This window comes from Balaenoptera physalus (assembly GCF_965194825.1).
Source record: "Balaenoptera physalus genome assembly, chromosome: 5".
Lineage (NCBI taxonomy): Eukaryota > Metazoa > Chordata > Mammalia > Artiodactyla > Balaenopteridae > Balaenoptera > Balaenoptera physalus.
The window spans coordinates 97,569,889-97,592,931 of record NC_138884.1 but is presented as its reverse complement, the minus strand read 5'-3'; the positions used below and the strand labels follow the sequence as shown (position 1 = coordinate 97,592,931).

The window sequence follows — 23,043 nt, the reverse complement described above, 5'->3', positions numbered from 1 at the left end:
CATTCACTTTCTCTGAGTGTTTTTAAAAAATCACAGAGAAGAATTGTAGAACATCTAGAAATGGAATTAGACTAATGGGAATTCCTACCATGGAATTCAGATAAAGAGCCATAGGTAGGTAATTGCATGTAGATGGGTATATAAGTTAGTTTTGATTATTTTATACATTTTTTGGTCTGAATATTTTGCGACCACCTTTTTTGCTCAAGTGAGCTTATATAGTCTTTAGAAATATTTTAGTAAATATTACTGGTTTCAATTGTGAACTAATTAGGGCCTTTTGAAGAACAGTTTAAAGCATAGGTGTCTTAATGTTCATGATAGAGTTGTTTAAAATTAATGAGAACAGTTTAAAAGACCAAAAGTAAATATTTGAGTTTCTATATTTCATATGAAGCATGACTTCAGTTGAAAATATCCCAGGACTTCCCTGGTGGCGCAGTGGTTAAGAATCCACCTGCCAATGCAGGGGACATGGGTTCGAGCCCTGGTCCAGGAAGATCCCACATGCCACGGAGCAACTAAGCCCGTGGGCCACAACTACTGAGTCTGCATTCTAGAGCCCGTGAGCCACAACTACTGAAGTCCGCATGCCTAGAGCCCATGCTCCGCAACAAGAGAAGCCACCACAATGAGAAGCCTGCGCACTGCAACAAAGAGTAGCCCCAGCTCACCGCAACTAGAGAAAGCCCACGCTCAGCAATGAAGACCCAACACAGCCAAAAATAAAAAAAAAAATTTTTTTAATTAAAAAAAAAAAGAAAATATCCCAAAGTATAGACCTTTTCTCCTTGGCAAATAAACCTGCTCTGAGGAAGGACTGGGCAAAGCAATCATGAAGCAGACGGAAAGGAACTTCTGTGATGTGACACCAAGATAAATAAAGGTTGTGAGCACATAAGCATTTTGGATGCTGAAGTCAATTAGTTAGTAACTACTGTTTTATTCCCCCTCTTATCTACCTTTGGAAAAACTGTATATTTCCCACCATGTAAAACTCTTTCCTGCTACAGCGGAAAATTTGACCATCCTGTCAAGCTTTCACCAACTCCATTAAATTATACTCAAAAAAGGAAATAGTGACCACAACCCTTAATGGAGACATTTCCTAAAATGTCTCCATTTTCAAATATGATTCCAGATATTAGAAAACTATAAAGAAGTTGTTGGTCCACAGAAATGGTTTTCTTTGATATTCTTGTAAAAATGGAAGCTGAGGGACTTTAGGTACTTAAGTTTTCTCCATTTCAATTAAAGGGTAAATTCTTTGCCCCAGGTCTCATATATCCCTTGTTACATGTTAAATAATCCCAGCTGATGACTTTTTAAATTTTGTTTTACCACTACCATCTTTTTTTCTCCCAGAATTTTCCTAACTAGTTCTAATGCTTTTTTTGACAAACTGTCCAAAATCTGTTGTCCCCTCGAAACATGCCTGTGCTTCCCAGTCACCCTGCCTCTATCTGGGGAAATTAAGAGACCTGGATCCTGACTTCTGCTCCATAGGCATGACCCCTATCAGGTGGTCCAGAGCCCAGGACCACCATGCATCATCCTTCAGGCCATCTCTGGAAAACCATTCTTTTTTTTTTTTTTATTGAAATATAGTTGATTTACAATGTTGGGTTAATTTCTGCTGTACAGCAAAGTGACTCAGTTATACATGTATATACAGTCTTTTTTATATTCTTTTCCATTATGGTTTATCCCAGGGGAAAACCATTCTGAGGGACAGAAGAGAAGGTGATTCTTAGGAAAGCACACAGATTTCTATATCAGGGATGAGTCATTAATGCTTACCTTCAATCTCAAAAATGTCATCACATAGTGGTTAAATGCTTGAGCTCTAGGGCCAGAGTTGAGTAGTCACTCTGCTATTTTCTACCTGTGTGACTCTGAATATGTCATCCAAACTCACAGTGCCTCAGTTTCTACATTAGTAAAATGGGGCTAACAATAGTACTTAACTCATTTTTGATATGAGAATTAACTGCTATTATCATTATTATTACTTCCATAGTAAAAATGTATTTTAAAAAAGCATTTGCATTATCTATGCAATATACTTAGGAACCAGTCTTCCAAATAATTTTAAAGATTCCTTACCATTCATTTCCTAAACTTTAAGGACTTGTTGGGTAGGGAATGTACTACCACTACTGGTGATGAAAAAAAATGGGGAAAAGTCAAGAGTCACCTCCAGGCAGTCCCGTTTCCTTATCAGAGTTGCCTGAACCTATTACATGGTCCTTCCATTGTTCATGATGACTCATTCACTTTCACAAAGTTTTATGGTAGATTATATAATAAGACATAATGCATGTCAGCATTACTCTCTTTTCATATGCAGATGATTAATGGGAACAAAAATCCAAATGTTTTCTACTCAGTATATATTATTGACCTTCAAGATGTTCTCTAATGGTTTGGTTTATTTTCTTTTCAAAGTTTCAACTTCTTTTTCTGTGGCCAACATTAATGTAAAAGTCAGGATCAATCCCACAGTAGCCCGCCCCACAGACGTATCCATTTATGACACTCTAAGAAAGTCAGTGCTGAGTATAAAAATATTTTTAAGGAAAGACTTTATTGCCACATTTTTATCAGGATACCTCCTTGGTACATATGAAACATCATCTGATATATTTAAAAATTCAGTCTGCACATAACTTTTCAGAAGCCTCTCCATTGCATCAGTAAGAAACACCTGCATCAAAATACATCTTTATTTTTAAGATAGTCATTAGATCTTCATGCCATTTAAAAATTGTTACAATTAAAGTTATAGGTATGAAACAATTTATAAAATGGCTTTTTTAAAACCACTAAAATTTCCCTTTTTCCCAAAACTGTGCCGTCAAGCCACTGTTCTCCAGAGGAGACAATTTCCATTCATCACAAGGCCTTAACTCAGAATGCAGGATGCAGTTGTGAAGCACTAATTCTGAGCCCTCACAGTGGGTTGTGGGTATAGCAGTAAAATTGTCTGGCTGATGAGTAGACCAGCAGTTGAAATAGTGTGCATTCTTTTCCAGTCCTGGCAGCTGCTGTGTTTGCTTTCCGAGCAGTGAACCTGATGGAGGTGACATCACTGGCTGCAGCTGAAGTAAGGATAAGTTTCACTCAGATGGGATGGAAATAGTTCCTGAGAGATTGCCAGGCTCGGCCACTCTAGTGTCAGATGCATAGGACACACATTACTCGCAGCCTAATTTTTTAAGTTGGGTAAAACCCATAAGTTTTGAGCTAAGTAATATTAAGTATTCAGAATTCCTTAATTACTTGAAAACAATGTTCTTGTGAAGGAGTCATAAACAAGATTATTATGGGAAACCACTATAACCGTTACAGGAAACAAGATACCTAGTAGTTTTAATAGAAACTATTGGGGCTTATGTTGCATTTTCTTATAATTGTTCATATCCATGTGTTATGCTCCTAGAACAAAGACAAACTAGTTGAAAGAATTAAAGAGCATATGTTTGGATGATATAGTAAAGATATGTGGGCTTTTTGGTTAGTTTTAGTTGTGAGTTAATTATTTAAAACTCGTTTCTTTTCAGTAGTATATCTTACACCTGAAGCATGGTTCAATTAAACAGTGGCTTACAATAATACTCTATTTGTTATCTCTCATAGAAATGTAAATTTTATCCTTAAAATAGCTGCCTACATTCTTTGTTTAAAGGGAAGAGGATGTTTAAGCATCTTGCAACTGAGTAAACATTAGTTCCATCTTAAAGTGATTTCCTAAAGTCAGTTACTCCTTAGTATAACGGGACTAGGATTCATAATGTACGTTTATTTATAGAAGCAAGTTGAAATGTTAGACCTCTTATAAACTCACGCTACCTTGTATATTTGAAGAAGGCTCAAGGCTAAAGTCCAGATTATTTTCTACTGCACATTTGAGTATTTTGCACGTGTTCTAACATTAAGATGTTCAGAAAAGAGAAAGAAGGTTGTAGCTTCAGTACAGAGATTTGGGACCAGTCTGAAGAACTTAAGAGTGTGTTGATATCAGAATTACATTGTGAAGGTGCTTCTGTGTTTATTTCATAGGCTTCACTTTGCTGATCAGAATGCGGATATTAATCATTCCTTTTGTTTTTTTGTTTCAGGCAGTTCTTGCTGACCTTTCTACTTTAAAAGTCATGCCTCTTCTTCAAATTTTTCTGTTTGCTACTGTCACCTGATCTTCTTCAAGGTCACTGACAACAAATCTAGTTTTTCATTAGAAAGTAATCATGAACTATGCAAACTCTGCATAAAACCAAAATTAAACTTTGCATATAAGCCAATAAAGATCATGTTCCTCCTCACTTAAACCTAAGTAGTTTTTCACTTTTTGAAACAATAACTCTGCACACCACATATTGCATTGCATGCTGCTGATTTTCAAGAGAGAAGCAATAGATATAACTTCTGCTAAATTGAGCATACATAGCATAGATAACCCTGGCTTGTAAAAGCCATGTAACAATATACGCAATAAGAACTAAAGATACTGTAATAAACTTGAATAGGTAATGTAGCCTCTGGGACAGTTCTCTTATGTCAGTTTGTAAATTTATCTCTAGATAATGAATCATTTTGTCTTATAAATTGCTTTTCACTCAAAGCCAGGGGTGGGGTAGGATGTGGGAAGACTTGAAAAAGATAATGCTTTTAAGTAGGAATTCAAATGTACTTTGGTGTTTTTAACAACTTTTCTCTCATCAGAGATCTTCTAGATCCCTCTCCATTTTATCTCTCCCTCTATTGGGGAAGGTCAAATACAGTTGTCTCCACCTGACAGTGTTTTATTCATCACTTTCTGAAAAAAGAAAACAATAGAATGATCCCTTTAAATTTCTCAACCTTCCATCTCTTAGTTAGAAGACTTGACACTGCTGAGATCTGTTGCCAGATTCCATTACTTTGGAAGTATACAAAGAGGACACCCAAGGACTCAATGAAGGGAATGAAAAATCAAAACCATATGCACTTTTACTGAAGCTTGGTTTAATGAGATTTACTTCTAGGGCAGAGCAGCTTAGCGAGACCAGAAGTAGGTATTATACATTCATTCTAGAACTGAAGACATTATGCAAGGCATCAATCTTATTTTGGTCCTTATTGTAAGTGGAGGGTCTTATTTTATATTACTTCTTAGAGACCTAGCATTTCTATAATGCAGAATGATAGAATGTGAAAAAAAAGTCCAAAACTCATTGTCTTTCAATTTTATACTCAAATTCAAGATGCTGATCACTTCAATAAAATTCTGAATCAATAGATTAATAGTCTTATTGAATGCTTAGAATTGTATTAAGTTTTATCAAAATCTATTTCCCGAGTCTTTTATTTAGAGAATATATTTTTAGGAAATGTATGAGGTTTAGCACAAGACTGCAAGTGTGGTGGAATTTTATATAACTACTAGTTATTAATTTGAAAATCTATATAAATGCTTTTATTCATCAGGTACTTGTTGACTTATTGAGGACTAAATAATCATTTATTCAGTGATTGATTCTTAATAAACTCCATGTTATTGCTTTTGAAGGCGATACAATTATAATCATATGCTTTGCCATTCTGTGTATACAAATGCACATTCATCACAGGGATAAGCATATACCCATAGCATGATTGTTAGGAAGAGAGAGAGTTTTAAATGATTAAGGTCAAATGTGTTCAGATACACCCACATTTGGCTTTTTTCTTTAGGAGAATATTCATAAGCTTTTTAAAAAGTAGCAATGTAGTAATCTAGTAGAAGAAACATTAAACTGGAGGAGTTCTTGTCCTAGCTTGAAGTCCCCAGATAATCTAATCTCTTTTATCTGTAATTTGGGCGGGGTATGCGGGGGAGAGGACAGGCAGCAGGAAAGTTTTGTATTTGCTCTGTTTACCTTACAGGGTTGAGTAAGACCAAATGAGAAAATACATTTGAAAGCAATTTTTTTTTAACTACAAAGCACCAAGCAAATATAAGAGGTTGTCAGTAATTAATTTTATTTTGTTTTATTTATTTATTTTTTGGCTGCATTGGGTCTTCGTGGCTGAGTGTGGGCTTTCTCTAGTTGCAGTGCACAGGCTTCTTTCTCATTGCAGTGGCTTCTCTTGTTGCGGAGCACGGGCTCTAGGTACGCAGGCTTCAGTAGTTGTGGCTCGCGGGCTGTAGAGCGCAGGCTCAGTAGTTGTGGTGCCCAGGCTTAGTTGCTCCGCGGCATGTGGGATCTTCCTGGACCAGGGCTCGAACCCGTGTCCCCTGCACTGGCAGGTGTATTCTTAACCAATGCGCCGCCAGGGAGGTCCCAGTAATTAATTTTAAATATGACATTTTAAGATCAAGTGGTAGAAGATAATATGCGAAGAATGCCCAACTTCATTAGCATTTGCATGACTTTTTTTGATAATTTGAGACTTCATCTATATCTATAAGAAAATGAATGGACCATGGCATAGCAGATCCTTTCATTTGGAACAGGTGGCTCTAGCCAGTCATTCTGAATCTGAATCCCAAAGCCAAACCTGGTAGGCTGCCACACATTTCGCTGCTGTCACAAACCCCTCTCAGCCATATGCTGCTCTTGGCTGCTTGTTAAAATACTGCACTGAGGGCAGTCAGGTTGCCTTGCCCACTCCATCTCTACCTTCCTCACACTACTTCTCTTGGCCTCCTCCCTCCAGCATTCTCCCACGCCATCTCCTACCAACCCCTGGCAGCCCCTCACATAGGCTCTGCCAGTGATCACAATGATCTGGGGGACCAGTGATCATTATTCTACCTGTGGCATTCTTACTGATGGTGAAATAGCCTAATAGACGAATGGCATTTGGCTCTTCTGGATTTCAATTCACTCACTACGTATGTATGTAATATGTATGATCTTATATTGTGGAAGAGTTTATTGAACAATCTTTTAGATCAGAATGTTTTGGTAATGCAGCCTTCTGGCTAATTGAAATTTTCAGTGTATCTTAAACGCATAGCACGCCCTTACACTCTGCATGTACTCTCTCTGCCTATTTCATAGAGAAAATAGAGACCATTAGGCTTGAACTCTCTCAGGCTTCCACTTCACAACTTAGCTTTATTCCCCTATACTTATCTTCTTCCTTGTCTCAGGAAGTATCTGATCTGTTCTTACAGCTGTCTAAATACAGGTTCGATTGTGTCACTTACATGCTTAAAAAATAAACAATACCACATTGCTTGAAGGATAAAGTCCAGGCTCTGTAGCAGAGTGGGGGAAATTCACCACAGCTTGATCTTTCCACTCCTGTTCTCTCACACTGATCTGTGATCCTGTGCTTCATCCTCACCAGATTACGTGCTCATCCTCAACCAGCTATGGCCTTGTACTTTATCTCTGCCAGAAGGACCTCCATTGTTCAAGGCCCCACTAAAAAACTCTCCTCTACTGTAAGATACCCTGGAGCCTATAAATTAGAATTAATGACACCCTTCTCTTTGTTCTCATAAAACTGCTCATTTACTAATATGGTGCTTATAATATTGAGTGATAGTTTTGTGTATATGTATTGAGTCTCACATCACTTTGTTCTGAAGTCAATTTTCATTGACTAGTCTAGGAATGGAAGATGAAAGAAGAAATTTGTCCATGTGTGTTTGTACCCCCGGACTTGTTCTAAAAGTTGTTGGAATCTGTTCAACAATTATGTTTTTCTTAAAATATAATTCCTCCTAAGTATCTATAGTCTCCCTTCTTCTGCAAAGGCTCTAATTTTTATTTGGAGATCTACCCTTCCTCCATGCACTTCAGATGAGGCTGACTCTCACCTCCAGGACCTCTGGGTCCTGGCCAAGCCATCATTATGTACCATCTCTCTGGCCACAAGGATTGTTTCAGGATCTGTGCAATACCTAAGACTGTGCAAAATCAATGAAACTTGATTATGAGGCTTTGGTTTAATCTTTCAAGGAAGCTGGATATGAACAAGAGAGGATATAGGGTCTGGAGCTGCTGCAGCCTAGGAATGCAAAAAGCGAGAAGCTGCTCTGTTGACCTTGTTAATTCCCAGGTCACACTCCATCAGTCTACCCCTGGACTGTTTTGTTACATGAGCCAAAAGATTCTCTTTGCAAGAGAATAGAAAGGATCCTAACTGAAGTTATAGTTATTTTACCTTTTAGGTGATCCTCTACAACATGGATATCATTCTTTGGTACAGGACCCCTATCTACACACTGGTTAAACTAGCGGAATCTTTTTAAACTTTTTTTCAGTCAGGACACAAGGATGAAATCTGTGTTCCAGATATACTAAGCAACCAGCAGTACCTTAAACACATGGTATGTCTTTCTCTCCTTTGGCCCGTTGCCCATACAGCACCTTCTGCTTGGAATGCCTTCTCTTCCCTCTCTACCTAACTCTTACTTGTACCTCAAAACCCAACTCAGGTGTTGCATCATCAGGGAAGATCGCTTCTCTTATGAATTCTCCTCATACCCTAAATATACATAAGCAGTATCCTAATGATATGTTAGCTTGTCTTTGTCTTCCACTAGACAGATTCCTTAAGGGCAAAAATGGTTTCTTTTTCAGCTTTATATCTTTAGAACCTGGCATATTTCTTGCCCATAGTGAGCTTTAGTCAATGCTTATTGAATGAACAAATGAAGTCATCTAATTCACTCATTTTACTGATGAGGAAAATTGCTCAGTTCAGAGTAATAACTCACTTGTTCAGTGTCACTCAGCTATTTTACCTACTAAGTTGATTTGTGGAGTTGCCTGTTGAAGTCCAAAAAGGAAGAATATTTTGAGAGAAAAAAATGTACACACTTCAGCTCACTCAAGTTATTTCATTTAAGTCAACTTTATTAAGATATAATTTATGTACAATAAAATATATTCATTTAAATTATACAGTTCTATAAAGTTTGACAAACGTATAAACCCACATCACCACCACCACAGTCAAGGTACGGAGCATTTCCATCACCTGAAGCAATCTCTTTATGCTCCTTCCCTTTTGATCTTCCATATGCACATTCATTCCAAACAACCATTGATCTGCTCTATCCCTAAATATTACATTGGTCTTTTCTGGAGTTTCATGGAAATGGAATCATACAGATGTACTCTTTTGTGTCTGACTTCTTTTGCTCAGCATGATGTTCTGAGATTCATCCATGTTGTGTGATTAGTTTTCCATTCCTTTTTATGACTTAGTAGTATTTCATACAGTTTGTTTATCCATCATTAACGGGCATCCATGTTGTTCTCATGTTTTCGTGTATTATGGATACAGCCACTATAAACATTTGTGTGCAAGCCTTCATGTAGAATATCTTCATTTCTTTAGGGTAAATACCTAGGATTAGAATTGCTGAGTCATATGTAAGCATAAATTTAACTTTCTAAGAAACCTCCAAACTCTTTTCTGAAGTGGTTCTACCAGTTTACATTCCCACTAGCAATTTGTAAGAGTTCCAGTTGCTCCAGATCCTCACCAACACTTGGTATTATCATGTTAGTCATTCTAATAGGTGGTTTTAAATTTGCATTTCCCTAGTTACTTATGATGTTGAGCATCTTTTTATGCTCATTTGCCATTTATACATATCCTTTTATAAAGTGTCTAAATCTTTTGCCCGTTTTTAATCAGTTACCTGAAGTTGTAAGAATTCTTTATTCTGGCTACACTTCTGGTTTGTATAATTTTCTCTCAGCCTGTGGCTTGTCTTTTAATTTTTAACTATCTTTTAAAGAGCAAAAGTTTTAATTTTGTTGAATCAGTTTATCCATTTTTTTATAGTTCATACTTTTTGTCTCCTATCTAACAAATCTTTGTATAACTCAAGGTTACAAAAATTTTTTCCTATGTTTGTTTCTAGAAATTTTATAGTTTTAGCTCTTACATTTAGGCCTTTGATTCTTCTTTTTTTTTTTTTAGTTAATTTTTGTGTATGGTACCAATTAAGGGTTGAGGGTCACATTTTGCATATGGATGTACAGTTGTTCCAGCACCATTTACTAAAAAGCTATCCTTTTATGTCAGCACCTCTGTATAAATTCAGTTGATCATTTATCTATGGCTTTATTTCTGGACTCTTTATTCTGCTCCATGGATTCATGTCTATACTTATTCCAATATCACACTGTCTTGATTTTTGTAGCTTTAGAGTAAATCTTGAAATCAAGTAGTATAAGCACTCTAATTTTGCTCACCTATGTCAAAACTATTTTGGCTGTTTTAAGTTATTTGCATTTCTAAATCTTAGAATCAGCTTTTCCATTTGTACCAAAGAAAAAAAAAAAACTGCTACAATTTTTATTTTTATTGAGGTAGCATTAAACCTATAAATAGGTTTGGGAACAGTTGATATCTTAACAATATTGAATCTACCAATCCATAAACATGGACTATCTCTTCATTTTCTTTAGGTTTTGTTTAGTTTCACTCAGCAATATTTTGTGGTTCTCCATGTAGAGTTCTTGCACATATTTTGTTAAAATTATCCCTAATTATTTCACTTTTTATGCTATTGTAAATGGTATTTTTAATTTCAATTTCCAATGGTTTGTTAATATATAGAAATACAGTTGCTTATTTTATATTGACCTTGTACCCTGAGATCTTGCTAAACCTACTACTTCTAGTATCCCTTTTTTGTAGCTGCCCTAGGATTTTCTACATATACAATGTGTCACCTATAAATAAAGACACTTTTACATTTTTTTCAAATCTATATGCCTTTTATTTCTTTTTCTTCCTTTATTCACTGGAACCTGCAGTAGAATATAGAAGTGCTGCAGCTCACCTAATTTTAAATTAAATGTACTCCTTTCTTGAATAAGTGCAACAAATATTTTAAATATATGTCCATTTACTAGTTTGGCCAGTTTAGGGATAAAACAGTGGAAGGAAATGAGACAGATTCAGAATGAGGTGGGGAGACATATTGGTACAAAGTGAAGATAACTTTGTTAAGTTTTATTTTGCTGATGATCCAAATCACTTCTTCAGATCATTTAATTAAACAATTGGCCTCAGGTATTAATGTCTTTGTTATGTTAATTAGGTGCTTATTTTATATTACTTCAACTATTCTTTACCCTTAAAACTTTTTTCTTAGATATGTGGTATGCATGTATTTATTCAACAAACACTAAATGCTTCCTCTGAACAAGGTACTATTCTGGGTGCTCATGTTTATATGTATTTGTATGTTTGCTTTTTCAGTAATATATGTGGTAAGAGACATTACTTTTTCTGGAACTAGAATACTAACACCTCTTTTTTTGAAGTAATGGTGCTATCCCTTCTATGATAGGAAGAATAATGTTTCCCCAAAGATTTTCATGTCCCAATCCCTGAATCCTGTGAATGTGTTACCTTACATGACAAAAAGGCGTGTTGTTTGTGTGATTAATATAAGGGATTTGAGATGGGGCTATTATCCTGGATTATCAGGTGGATTCAATGTAATGACAAGGGTCCTTATAAGGAAAAGAGGGAGGCAGGCAGGAGTATCAGAGTCAGAGAAGGGTTTGAAGATGCTATGGTATTGATTTTGAAAATGGAGGAAGGGGCCATGAGCCAAGGAATGCAGGAATGCATAAGGCAAGGAAATGGAGTCTCACCTAGGGCTTCTGGGAGGAACTTGGCCCTGTTGACACCTTGATTTTCAGACTGCTGACCTTAGAACTGTAACATAATCAATTTGTGTTATTTTAAGCCACTAAATATATGGTAATTTATTACAGCAACAGCAGGAAACTAACCTACTTCCTCTCAGATAAATTGTGTTTACCATATCGACTGTAACCTATGACAATAAATTCGCATTGCTTCAGTTCTCTTACCTAAAAAATAGGTGATTCTACCTGTCGAGTTCCTCTCATGTGGTTTTTATAATATTCAAATAGGATAAAATTTGTGAAAGTATTTTGAAGACAACCTTCTATTGCTCTGGTGCTGACAGGGAAAAGACCCCAAAAGGCTGGGATTTATAAGGCAAGTGTAACGGAGGAAGAGACGTGTTGGGGGAAATGCATTGCCAAGTCGCAATGTTTCTCTCCATTTGGAGGGAGTTCACTGGTGTAATGCTTCTCACTCTCTCCTCCCATAGAGAGGAGTGAATTATATTATTGTTGAGGTTGGGATCAATGAGTGGGCATTTAAAGAAAGCCAACCCCTTTCTCTCACCTTTCTTTTAGGGTCTAGCCGCCCAGAGCATACGTATGTTCTGTACTGTTCCTCTATGCCCTAGCTTTAGAAGTCTGGATCCTGTGGTATGGGGAGAAAGTGGGGTAAGGGAGTGGCTGCAGTTGTTCAGGTCATCACTGAGTACATAAGCCCAAGACACACTTTTGAAAAGCCTGTCCTTGCTGCAAAATTAAGTCACATTTCCGGGATTAACTTTATCAGTAGGAAAGAAGATACATCATCTTCATCTGCTTTTATTTACCTAGATTTTCATCTTACCTCTCAAGTACTCAGAACTCAGGCAGGAAGAAGGGTGCTGTTTATTGGACCTCCAAACTTCATTCAGTAGGGCAAAGAGGGCACTTCTCTGGCGGTCCAGTGATTAAGACTCCACCCTCCCAATGCAGGGGGGCACTGGTTTGATCCCTGGTCGGAGAAATAAGATCCTGCATGCCGCAAGGCATGGCCAAAAAAAAGAAGGGCAAAGAAGTTAAGGGTTTCAAGGAAAAAACTATAACAATGGGTCATGGAATATAAACTAGAAAAGAAGAAATGAGGGATAAGGAGGGGTTGGTGATTGAAGGCTTTTATTCTCTTATATGAATAAAGAGAAGCGGATGGATTAAAGGTCACAACAAAAAAGTGAAAGCACTTTTGAAGAAAGGGTGCTTTAGCAGGTAGCTTGGAAGAATAATATTTGTAGCCAGGATGAGATATTTGCATTTGAAATTTTGGAGATTGTGCCATTTTTGTTGATGCTGAGATCTAAGGCATGGTGGATAGCTGAGGTAGGGTAGAAGAACACATCATTGAAAATATGAGGAAGTCAAGAAACCAAGAATCTGTAGTATTGGATGAATCAATCATCAGCCTACATGTTGAAATCAGCAAGAAGGATGACAGGGGTAGAGATAAGAAGAAAACTGAATTGCAAGTTAGTTTTACTGAGAATGAGGAAGAAAGACCCAGAGGCTACTAATTAGTGACTATAACATGGAGGAAGAAGAGTGGTACAATTGGATGCTGTGAGCCTCAAAGGAGCAGAAGGGGTTTGCAAGAGGGAAGGGGGGATAAAACTCCAACTGGCATTGAGGAGTAAGGCTGATGCTGAAGCACTTTGGGTCTGAGAGAAAAGAAAGAATCCATTTGAGAGGGCTGCATAGAAACCATGTCCCCAGGATACAGCCACTGTCAGTTAAGAGGTGAATACAGTCTTCAGAGAAAGGGTTGAAAAATACAAGGGTTCATTGATTTCACATTGGGAATTAGGAATTTTAAGAGACAAAGGGGGAGGAATTTACTAGGGAGAGGAATGAAGGGTGGGTGGGAATTAGGTCCGAATAAGGGAAGAAAGTTTAGGTTAGTAATTGATGACTGGGAAGCTTAGAATTCTGATGGAGAGAGGAATAAATGGAATCCTCTCAGAGATGATTGCTGTGCTCCAGACTGTTTTCTGTGGTGGAGCAGCTGCTCCCTCAGGGAGCCTGGGGTTGGTATGGTCTAATTATAGTCAGCTGCTTCTTCAGTCAGCAGGAGTTGTGGTTGTCTCTGTGCCAGTACTGCACTAGTTTGGTGACTTAACTATTTTTTTCCCCATCCAGTGAATTTGGTTCTCCTCTCCCTCTTTGGACTTTTGCCTATTCATGTTTCAACTTATTCATGGCTTAGGGAGAGATTATTTTAATTACTCAGACAAAAGGATCCTTCCTTTATAAATGGAATCACTGCAAATTTTCATGAAATAGAAAGCAACAAATTATCTCTAATTACAATTTAATTTGCACCCATTGTACAAGTGATGGATTGACTCATTGAGAGACAATGTGCGTATGTGAGAGAGAGAGAAAAAATGAATGAATGAATGAATGAAAGGATGAGAATGTCAATGTTAAGACTGTATATGAAGAAACTCTCTCACCTTTCAAAGGACTGTGTGCCTTACCCTCAAAGAAGGGCATACTATTTTTTGTGTTGATGGGCTTCCTCCCCTTATTGTAGGAGAAAAGTGGCTGAATAATTAAACATCTCGTGTGTGAGAGCCTAAAGAAAATGGAAAGACCGGAATAAATGTATGGGAAGAAAGATTTAGATCTGCGGACAGGCCTCTAGGACCCCAACTCTGACAGGGCTCTGACATTGCCAGGCTGGTGGCCAAGTTCACAAATGTTGTAAGGGGACACCGTATGAGGGACAAGAACTCCCCTGGACAGAAGGCCAACCCAGGACTTCAGCCCTAGGACAAGGTCAGTGGCCTCACTTTATTTATTTTTGGCTGCATTGGGTCTTTGTTGCTGCGCGCGGGCTTTCTCTAGTTGTGACGAGCGGGGGCTACTCTTCGTTGCGGTGGCTTCTCATTGTGGTGGCTTCTCTTGTTGCGGAGCACAGGCTCTAGGCGCGTGGGCTTCAGTAGTTGTGTCACGTGGGCTCAGTAGTTGTGGCTCACGGGCTGTAGAGCGCAGGCTCAGTAGTTGTGGTGCACGGGCTTAGTTGCTCCATGGCATGTAGGATCTTCCCAGACCAGGGCTCAAACCCATGTCCCCTGCATTGACAGGAGGATTCTTAACCACTGTGCCACCAGGAAGCCCCCCATATTTTTTTATGCCCTGTTAGGCATAAACTTTAAGCCCAGCTCCACCATTTGCTAGCTATGTGACCTTGGTGAAATTACCTAAACTTTATAAGCCTTAATTTCTTCATCTATAAAATGCTAATTAGAACCAAATAGGACTGATTACTCTGAAAATTAAATGAGACAATGCATATAAAACATTTCACATGACACTTTACCTACAAAGAAGAAAGGAAACTGTTCTTTTCCTCAAGAGGTATAGAATTAATAGGTACATAGTCACACCAAAAATAACAAGTCCTGAATAGAAGGGCCCACCAAAATCTCTGCCATTTTTAGGATTTCATGATCAATACATTTGGGAAATGTGTAGTACAATATCTTCCTTTTGGAGATTTACACTGCCATTAGAGACTCTGAGAACTCTTGCAATAAACAACCTGATTACTTAGCCCTTGGTTTTTCAACATCGTATGTACACAGACTATTAACATCTTGCAGATTTAGTCTTCCCCAAAGCACAGTTTGGGGAAACTTCCACTTCTGTCCAAGGTGGTTGTTATTGACTGTTTGTGTTGCCCCCAAATTCATATGTTGAAGCCCTAACACAGAATGGGATGGTATTAGGAGGTAGGACCTGTGGGAGGTAATTAGGTTTAGATGAAGTCATGAGGGTGGAGCCTCCTGATGGGATTAGTGTCTTTATAAGAGGAGGAAGAGACCAGAGCCCTCTCTCCAGCACAAGGAAGAAAAGGTCCTGTGGGCACACCAAGATATATTAGCCACCACAAGCCAAGGGAAGAGGCCTTAGAATGAAGTCTACCTTGCCAGAAACTTGATCTTGGACTTTCCAGCCTCTAGAACTGTGAGAAATAAATTTCTGTTGTTTAAGCCTCCCAGTCTATGGTATTTTGTTATAGCAGCCAGTTAATGAAATAATTGGAATCATATTTACTCTCTCCCTAAAACAACTAAAAAACAAACTAAAACAACAGGTCTCAAGACATGTGGGACATCAGACACTAAGGACAGTGAACCTTACATTGTCCCAACTTACTGCCTATAGAAAGGTCCCATGATGCAACATAGGAAGGGGAAACCCAGTAAGAATTTGATGGTCTCCCTGAGTTGAAGAAATGGAACTAGGAGGCCAAGGAGGCCAAGGCAACACGAGTTTGCAGGACAGAGTACTGGAGAGGAGAACGATGCACAGAGAAGTGAAACTAAGGATCTGCAAAAAAATCCTTTTCAACTATCCAGCTGAGAGCTTTCTTCAGAGCATGCATGTGAGGAAAGTACCCAAGGCCAAGGAAAACAAAAACTACCCAAAAGTATTAGAACAATCCCTTGAGCTCACACAGGGCCAGGATGGTGCCTGTTCCCACCAGTCAAAGTGTAAAACCTCATAATTCATGGGGCATTAGGCAGAGTATTCAAAAGGGGTTTGCCTCATTAGTGGAGAATATTAATCCTCAAACCAATGGTGCTCTGGTCCCACCTAACAAACCTTAACAGCAAAACTGAAGATCAAATGGTTTCCAAGTAACTTAACCCTATCCCAAAAGAGAGTTCAAGAATATCTATAGGAATACGAATATACCCAGCACCCAACAAGGTAAAATTTACAATATTTGGCATTTAATTTAAAAATTACCAGGCATGCAAAGAAGTAGAAAAATTCACTTCATAAGAGGCAAAAAAACAGTAAATCAAAACTGATTGAGGGGCTTCCCTGGTGGCACAGTGGTTAAGAATCCACCTGCCAATGCAGGGGACACGGGTTCGAGCCCTGGTCCAGGAGGATCCCACATGCTGCAGAGCAACTAAGCCCGTGTGCCGCAACTACTGAGCCCATGCACCTAGAGCCTGCGAGTCACAACGACTGAGCCCACGCGCCACATCTACTGAAGCCCACACGCTCTAGAGCCTGTGCTCCGCAACAAGAGAAGCCTGCGCACTGCAACGAAGAGTAGCCCCCGCTCGCTGCAACTAGAGAAAGCCCGCCCACAGCAACGAGGACCCAACACAGCGAAAAATAATAAATAAATAAAAATAAATAAATTTATTTTAAAAAAAACTGATTGAAAAGACACAGATGATAGAATGTGTGAATAAGGGCATTAAAACAGTTTTTTTATAACCGTGTCCTATATGTTAAAAAAGCTAAAGGAAAAACTAACCATGTTAAGTAGAGACATGGAAGATATTTAAAAGTTCCAAATCAATCTTCTGGAGAAAAACAAAAATACAGTGAGATGAAAAATTTCTGGATGTTTTAACATAAAATTAGACATTTCAGAAGAAAAGATTAGTGAAACATGAAGAAATTGCAATAGAAAGTATACAAAATGAAATACAAAGAAAAAAAAGACTGGAAAAAAAAATGAAAAGATAAATGAGATATATGTCAGCTTCAGACAACCTAATATACTTGTAATTAGAATCCCTAAGGTGGGGGGTAGGGAGGATGATATTTGCAAAAATAAAGGTAAAAAATTTTCCAAATTTGATGAAAAATAACCTCATGTGCAAGAAGATCAACAAACCCCAAGCACAAGAAATATAAACAAACCACAACAAGACAAATCATAAATTTGGTTAAAAGCAGTGATAAAGAAAAAATCTTAAAAGCAGCTGAAGAACTCCCATTCTATGCAGAGAAATGAGGTTAAGGATGACAGCATATTACTTGCCAGAAATGTGCCACCTAGAAGACAGTGGAGTAATATCTTTAAAGTACTGAAAGAAAAAATATTGTCAATCTAGAATTTTTTACCCAGTAAAATTATCTTTCAAGAATGAATGGGAAGGGACTTCCCTGGTGGCACACTGGTTGAGAATCCGCCTGCCAATGCAGGGTACACGGGTTCGATCCCTGGTGCAGGAAGATCCCAAATGCTGCAGAGAAACTAAGCCGGTGCACCACAACTACTGAGCCCACACACCAGAACTATTGAAGCCCATGTCCCTAGAGCCCATGCTCCACAACAGGAAAAGCCACCGCAATGAGAAGCCCACACACCGTAACAAAGAGTAGCCCCTGCTCACCACAGCTAGAGAAAACCCTCGCACAGCAACGAAGACCCAATGCAGCCAAAAATAAAATTAAAATTAAAAAAAAATCTTAACACTTAAAAAAAAGAAACTGTTAAAAAAAAAGAATGAATGGGAAATAAAAATAATTTTTTCACACATTCAAAAGCTGAAAGAATTTATCACCAGCAGACATGCCTTAAAAGAAATGGTAGGAGGCGGAGTCAAGATGGTGGTGTGGGAAGACGTGGAGTTAGCATCTCCCCACAACTAGACTGCCTGCCGGCTGCCGGTGGGGAACTCTGACGCCCAAGGAGACAGGAGGAACCCCAAAGTGAACCAGTAGGACATAGGGGGACAGAGCAGGGAGGAAAAGCCAGACAGGATCAGCGACCCTGAGGCTGGGGACATCATGAAAGGCAGGCAGGAGGGACTCTCCAGGAAGAGCGGGAGAGGAGTGGAGGGCAATCACCTGGCCCATTCGGGCCAGGAAGCCTTCTGAGCTCCCAAGCCAGTACCCCCCCCAAAGCCCCATCCAGGCCATGTGGGTCCTAGGGGCATAGGAGAGAGGCTGGGGAGATCAGCAGAGGCAGGTGGGAGGGGCCCTCCCAGACCAGAGGAGCAGGAGAGGAGAGGAGGGCATGTGCCCTGCCCACTCGAGCCCGGGAAGCCTGCTGGGCTCCCAGGTGAGGTCCCCCGCCCTCTGAGACAAGGGGTGGGGGGCACACCTGGGCCCCTTCTGTTCCTTGAGCCTAAGCCCCACCCCCCACAGCCCCCAGGGCCTTTTCCAGCCCTGTGGGTCCTAAACATAGGTCCCGCCCACCATCCAAAGGTCACCTTTGCTTAGGCCCTGCCCTCCACAGCCAAGGCCTTTCCCCCCCTTTTTCTTTCTTTCTTTTCCCTCCTCCTCTTTTTTACTAATGTGGTAATGATGTACCTTCCTGTTGTTGATTCATCTGTATTTTTATTTTTATATTCTTTCTAACATATCTGTTAGTTTCCGAGTCTAATTTTATTTTTTACTTTGTTATTGTTCTCTTTTTCTTTTTTTTTGCCACCCCACGTGGCTTGCGTGATCTTGGTTCACGAGCCGGGGGTCGGGCCGAAGCTCCTGTGGTGGGAGCTCCAAGTCCGAACCACTGGACTAACAGAGAACCACAGACGCCAGGAAATATTCATTGGAGTGAGGTCTCACAAAGTTCCTCATCTCAGCACCAAGACCCAGCTCTACGCAATAGCCTACAAACTCCAGTGAAGGAAGCCTCAGGCCAAACAACCAGTAAGACAGGAACACAATCCCACTCATTAAAAAAAGAAAAAAATGAGATGGCAGAAAAATATGTCACAGATGAAGGAGCAAGGTAAAAACCTACAAGACCAAATAAATGAAGAGGAAATAGGCAATCTACCTGAAAAAGAATTCAGAGTAGTGATAGTATAGATGATCCACAATCTCGGAAGTAGAATGGAGGCACGGATTGAGAAAGTACAAGAAAAGTTTAACAAAGATCTAGAAGAACTAAAGAACAAACAGAGAGATGAACAACACAATAACTGAAATGAAAAATACGCTAGAAGGAATCAATAACAGAATAACTGAGGCAGAAGAACGAATAAGTGAGCTGGAAGACAAAATGGTGGAAATAACAGCTGAGGAGCAGAATAAAGGAAAAAGAATGAAAAGAATTGAAGACAATCTCAGAGACCTCTGGGACAACACTAAACGCACCAACATTCAAATTATAGGGGTCCCCAAAGAAGAAGAGAAAAAGAAAGGGTCTGAGAAAATATTTGAAGAGATTATAGTTGAAAACGTCCCTAATGTGGGAAAGGAAATAGTCCAAGTCCAGGAAGCACAGAGAGTCCCATACAGGATAAACCCTAGGAAAAACACACCAAGACTCATATTAATCAAATTAACAAAAATTAAATTCAAAGAAAAAATATTAAAAGCAGCAAGGGCAAAACAAAAAATAACATACAAAGGAATCCCCGTAAGATTATCAGCTGATTTTTCAGTGGAAACTCTGCAGGCCAGAAGGGAGTGGCAGGATATACTTAAAGTAATGAAAGAGAAAAACCTACAACCAAGATTACTCTACCCAACAAGGATCTCATTCAGATTGGATGGAGAAGTCAAAAACTTTTCAGACAAACAAAAGGTAAGAGAATTCAGCACCACCAAACCAGCTTTACAACAAATGCTGAAGAAACTTCTCTAGGTGGGAAACACAAGAGAAGAAAAAGACCCACAAAAACAAACCCAAAACAATTAAGAAAATGGTAATAGGAACATACATATCAATAATAACCTTGAATGTAAATGGATTAAAGGCCCCAACCAAAAGACACAGACTGGCTGAATGGATACAAAAGCAAGAGCCATATATATGCTGTCTACAAGACACCCACTTCAGACCTAGGGACACATATGGACTGAAAGTGAAGGGATGGAAAAAAATATTCCATGCAAATGGAAATCAAAAGAAAGCTGGAGTAGCAATACTCGTATCAGATAAAATAGACTTTAAAATAAAGACTGTTACAAGAGATAAGGAGGGACACTAAGGATCAACCCAAGAAGAAGATTAACACTTATAAATGTTTATGCACCCAACATAGGAGCACCTCAATACATAAGGCAAATGCTAACAGCCATGAAAGGAGAAATTGACAGTAACACAGTAATAGTAGGGGACTTTAACACCCAACTTACACCAATGGACAGATCATCCAAACAGAAAATAAATAAGGAAACACAAGCTTTAAATGACACAATAGACCACATAGATTTAATTGATATTTATAGATCATTCCACCCAAAAGTGGCAGAATACACTTTCTTCTCAAGTGCACACAGAACATTCTCCAGAATAGATCACATCTTGGGTCACAAATCAAGCCTTGGAAAATTTTTAAAAATTGAAATCGTATCCAGCATCTTTTCTGACCACAATGCCATGATTTTGGAAATCAATTACAGGAAAAAAACTGTAAAAAACACAAATACAAGGAGGCTAAACAGTGCGCTACTAAATAACCAAGAGATCACTGAAGAAATTGAAGAAGAAATAAAAAAATACATAGAAACAGATGACAAGAAAAACATGACAACCCAAAACCTATGGGATGCAGCAAAAGCAGTTCTAAGAGGGCAGTTTATAGCAATTCAATCTCACCTTAAAAACAAGAAAAATCTCAAATAAACAATCTAACCCCACACATAAAACAACCAGAGAAAGAATAACAAAGAAAACCCAAAGTCAGTAGAAGGAAAGAAATCATAAAGATCAAAGCAGAAATAAATGAAATAAAAATGAAGAAAATAGCAAAGGTCAGTAAAACTAAAGCTGTTTTTTGAGAAGATAAACAAAATTTATAAACCCTTAGCCAGACTCATCAAGAAAAGAAGGGAGAGGATGCAGACCAATAAAATTAGAAATGAAAAAGGAGAAATCACAACTGACACTGCAGAAATACAAATGATTATAAGAGACTACTACAAACAACTATATGCCTATAAAATGGACAACCACGAAGAAACGGACAAATTCTTGGAAAAGTACAATTTTCCAAGACTGAACCAGGAAGAATTAGAAAATATAAACAGACCTATCACAAATAATGAAATTGAAACTGTAATTAAAAATCTTCCAACAAACAAGAGCCCAGGACCAGACGGCTTCACAGGCGAATTCTATCAAACATTTAGAGAAGAGCTAACACCAATCCTTCTCAAACTTTTCCAAAAAATTGCAGAGGGAGAAACACTCCCAAATTCATCCTATGAAGTCACCATCACCCTGATATCAAAACCAGAAAAAGATATAACAAAAAAAGAAAATTATAGACCAACATCACTGATGAACATAGATGCAAAACTCCTGAACAAAATACTAGCAAACAGAATCCAACAGCACATTAAAAGGATCATACAACATGATCAAGTGGGATTTATCCCAGGGATGCAAGGATTCTTCAATATACACAAATCAATCAATGTGATACACCACATTAACAAATTAAGGAATAAAGACCATATATGATCATCTCAGTAGATGCAGAAAAACTTTTGACAAAATTCAACACCCATTTATTATAAAAAAGTCCCCAGAAAATGGGCATAGAGGGAACCTACTTCAACATAATAAAGGCCATATATGACAAACCGACAGCAAGCATCATACTCAATGGTGAAAAACTGAAAGCATTTCCACTAAGACCAGGAACAAGACAAGGATGTCCACTCTTGCCACTCTTATTCAACATAGTTTTGGAAGTCTTAGCCACAGCAATCAGCGAAGAAAAAGAAATAAAAGGAATACAAATTGTAGAATAGGCATCATAAGAAAATCTACAAAGAACAAGTGCTGGAGAGGGTGTGGAGAAAAGGGAACCCTCTTGCACTGTTGGTGGGAATGTAAATTGATACAGCCACTATGGAGAACAGTATGGAGGTTCCTTAAAAAATGAAAAATAGAATTACCATATGACCCAGCAATCCCACTACTGGACATACACCCTGAGAAAACCATAATTCATAAAGAGTCATGTACCAAAATGTTCATTGCAGCACTGTTTACAATAGCCAGGACATGGAAGCAACCTTAGTGTCCATCAACAGATGAATGGATAAAGAAGATGTGGCACATGTATGCAATGGAATATTACTCAGCCATAAAAAGAAATGAAATTGAGTTATTTGTAGTGAGGTGGATGGACCTAGAGTCTGTCATACAGAGTGAAGGAAGTCAGAAAGAGAAAAGCAAATACCGTATGCTAACGCATATACATGGAATCCAGAAAAACAAAAATGGTACTGATGAACCTAGTTACAGGGCAGGAATAAACACGTAGACATAGAGAATCGACTTGAGGACATGGAGTGGGAGGGGGAAGCTGGGCGAAGTGAGAGTAGCATCAACATATATACACTACCGAATGTAAAATAGTTGGCTGGTGGGAAGCAGCAGCATAGCACAGGGAGATCAGCTCGGTGCTTTGCGATGACCTAGAGGGGTGGGATAAGGAGGATGGGAGGGAGGCTCAAGAGGGAGGGGATACGGGGACATGTGTATGCATATGGCTGATTCACTTTGTTGTGCAACAGAAACTAACACAGTATTGTGAAGCAGTTATACTCCAATAAAGATCTATTTTAAAAAACCATAATGAAAAAGAATATTATATATGTAAAATTGAGTCACTTTGCTGTACAGCAGAAATTAACACAACATTGTAAATCAACTATACATCAATAAAGTTAATTTTAA

At 38.6% G+C, this 23,043-nt stretch overlaps 1 protein-coding gene and 1 pseudogene across 7 annotated transcripts in view; one reads left to right on the top strand and one right to left on the bottom strand.

The window, feature by feature from the left end:
* TBC1D19 (TBC1 domain family member 19) overlaps positions 1–5,277 on the top strand; it is a 161,348-nt gene extending 156,071 nt beyond the window's left edge. For all 6 annotated transcript variants that reach the window (XM_082464561.1, XM_082464559.1, XM_082464564.1 and 3 more), the window contains 2 exons: positions 3,036–3,106; positions 4,122–5,277. In XM_082464561.1, the coding sequence (XP_082320687.1) occupies positions 3,036–3,106; positions 4,122–4,196 (146 nt within the window). In that variant the 3' untranslated portion in view covers positions 4,197–5,277. The remainder of the gene's footprint in view (positions 1–3,035; positions 3,107–4,121) is intronic.
* LOC309662122 (ras-related protein Rab-5A pseudogene) overlaps positions 1–23,043 on the bottom strand; it is a 226,389-nt pseudogene that overhangs the window by 145,249 nt on the left and 58,097 nt on the right. The window lies entirely within an intron of this gene.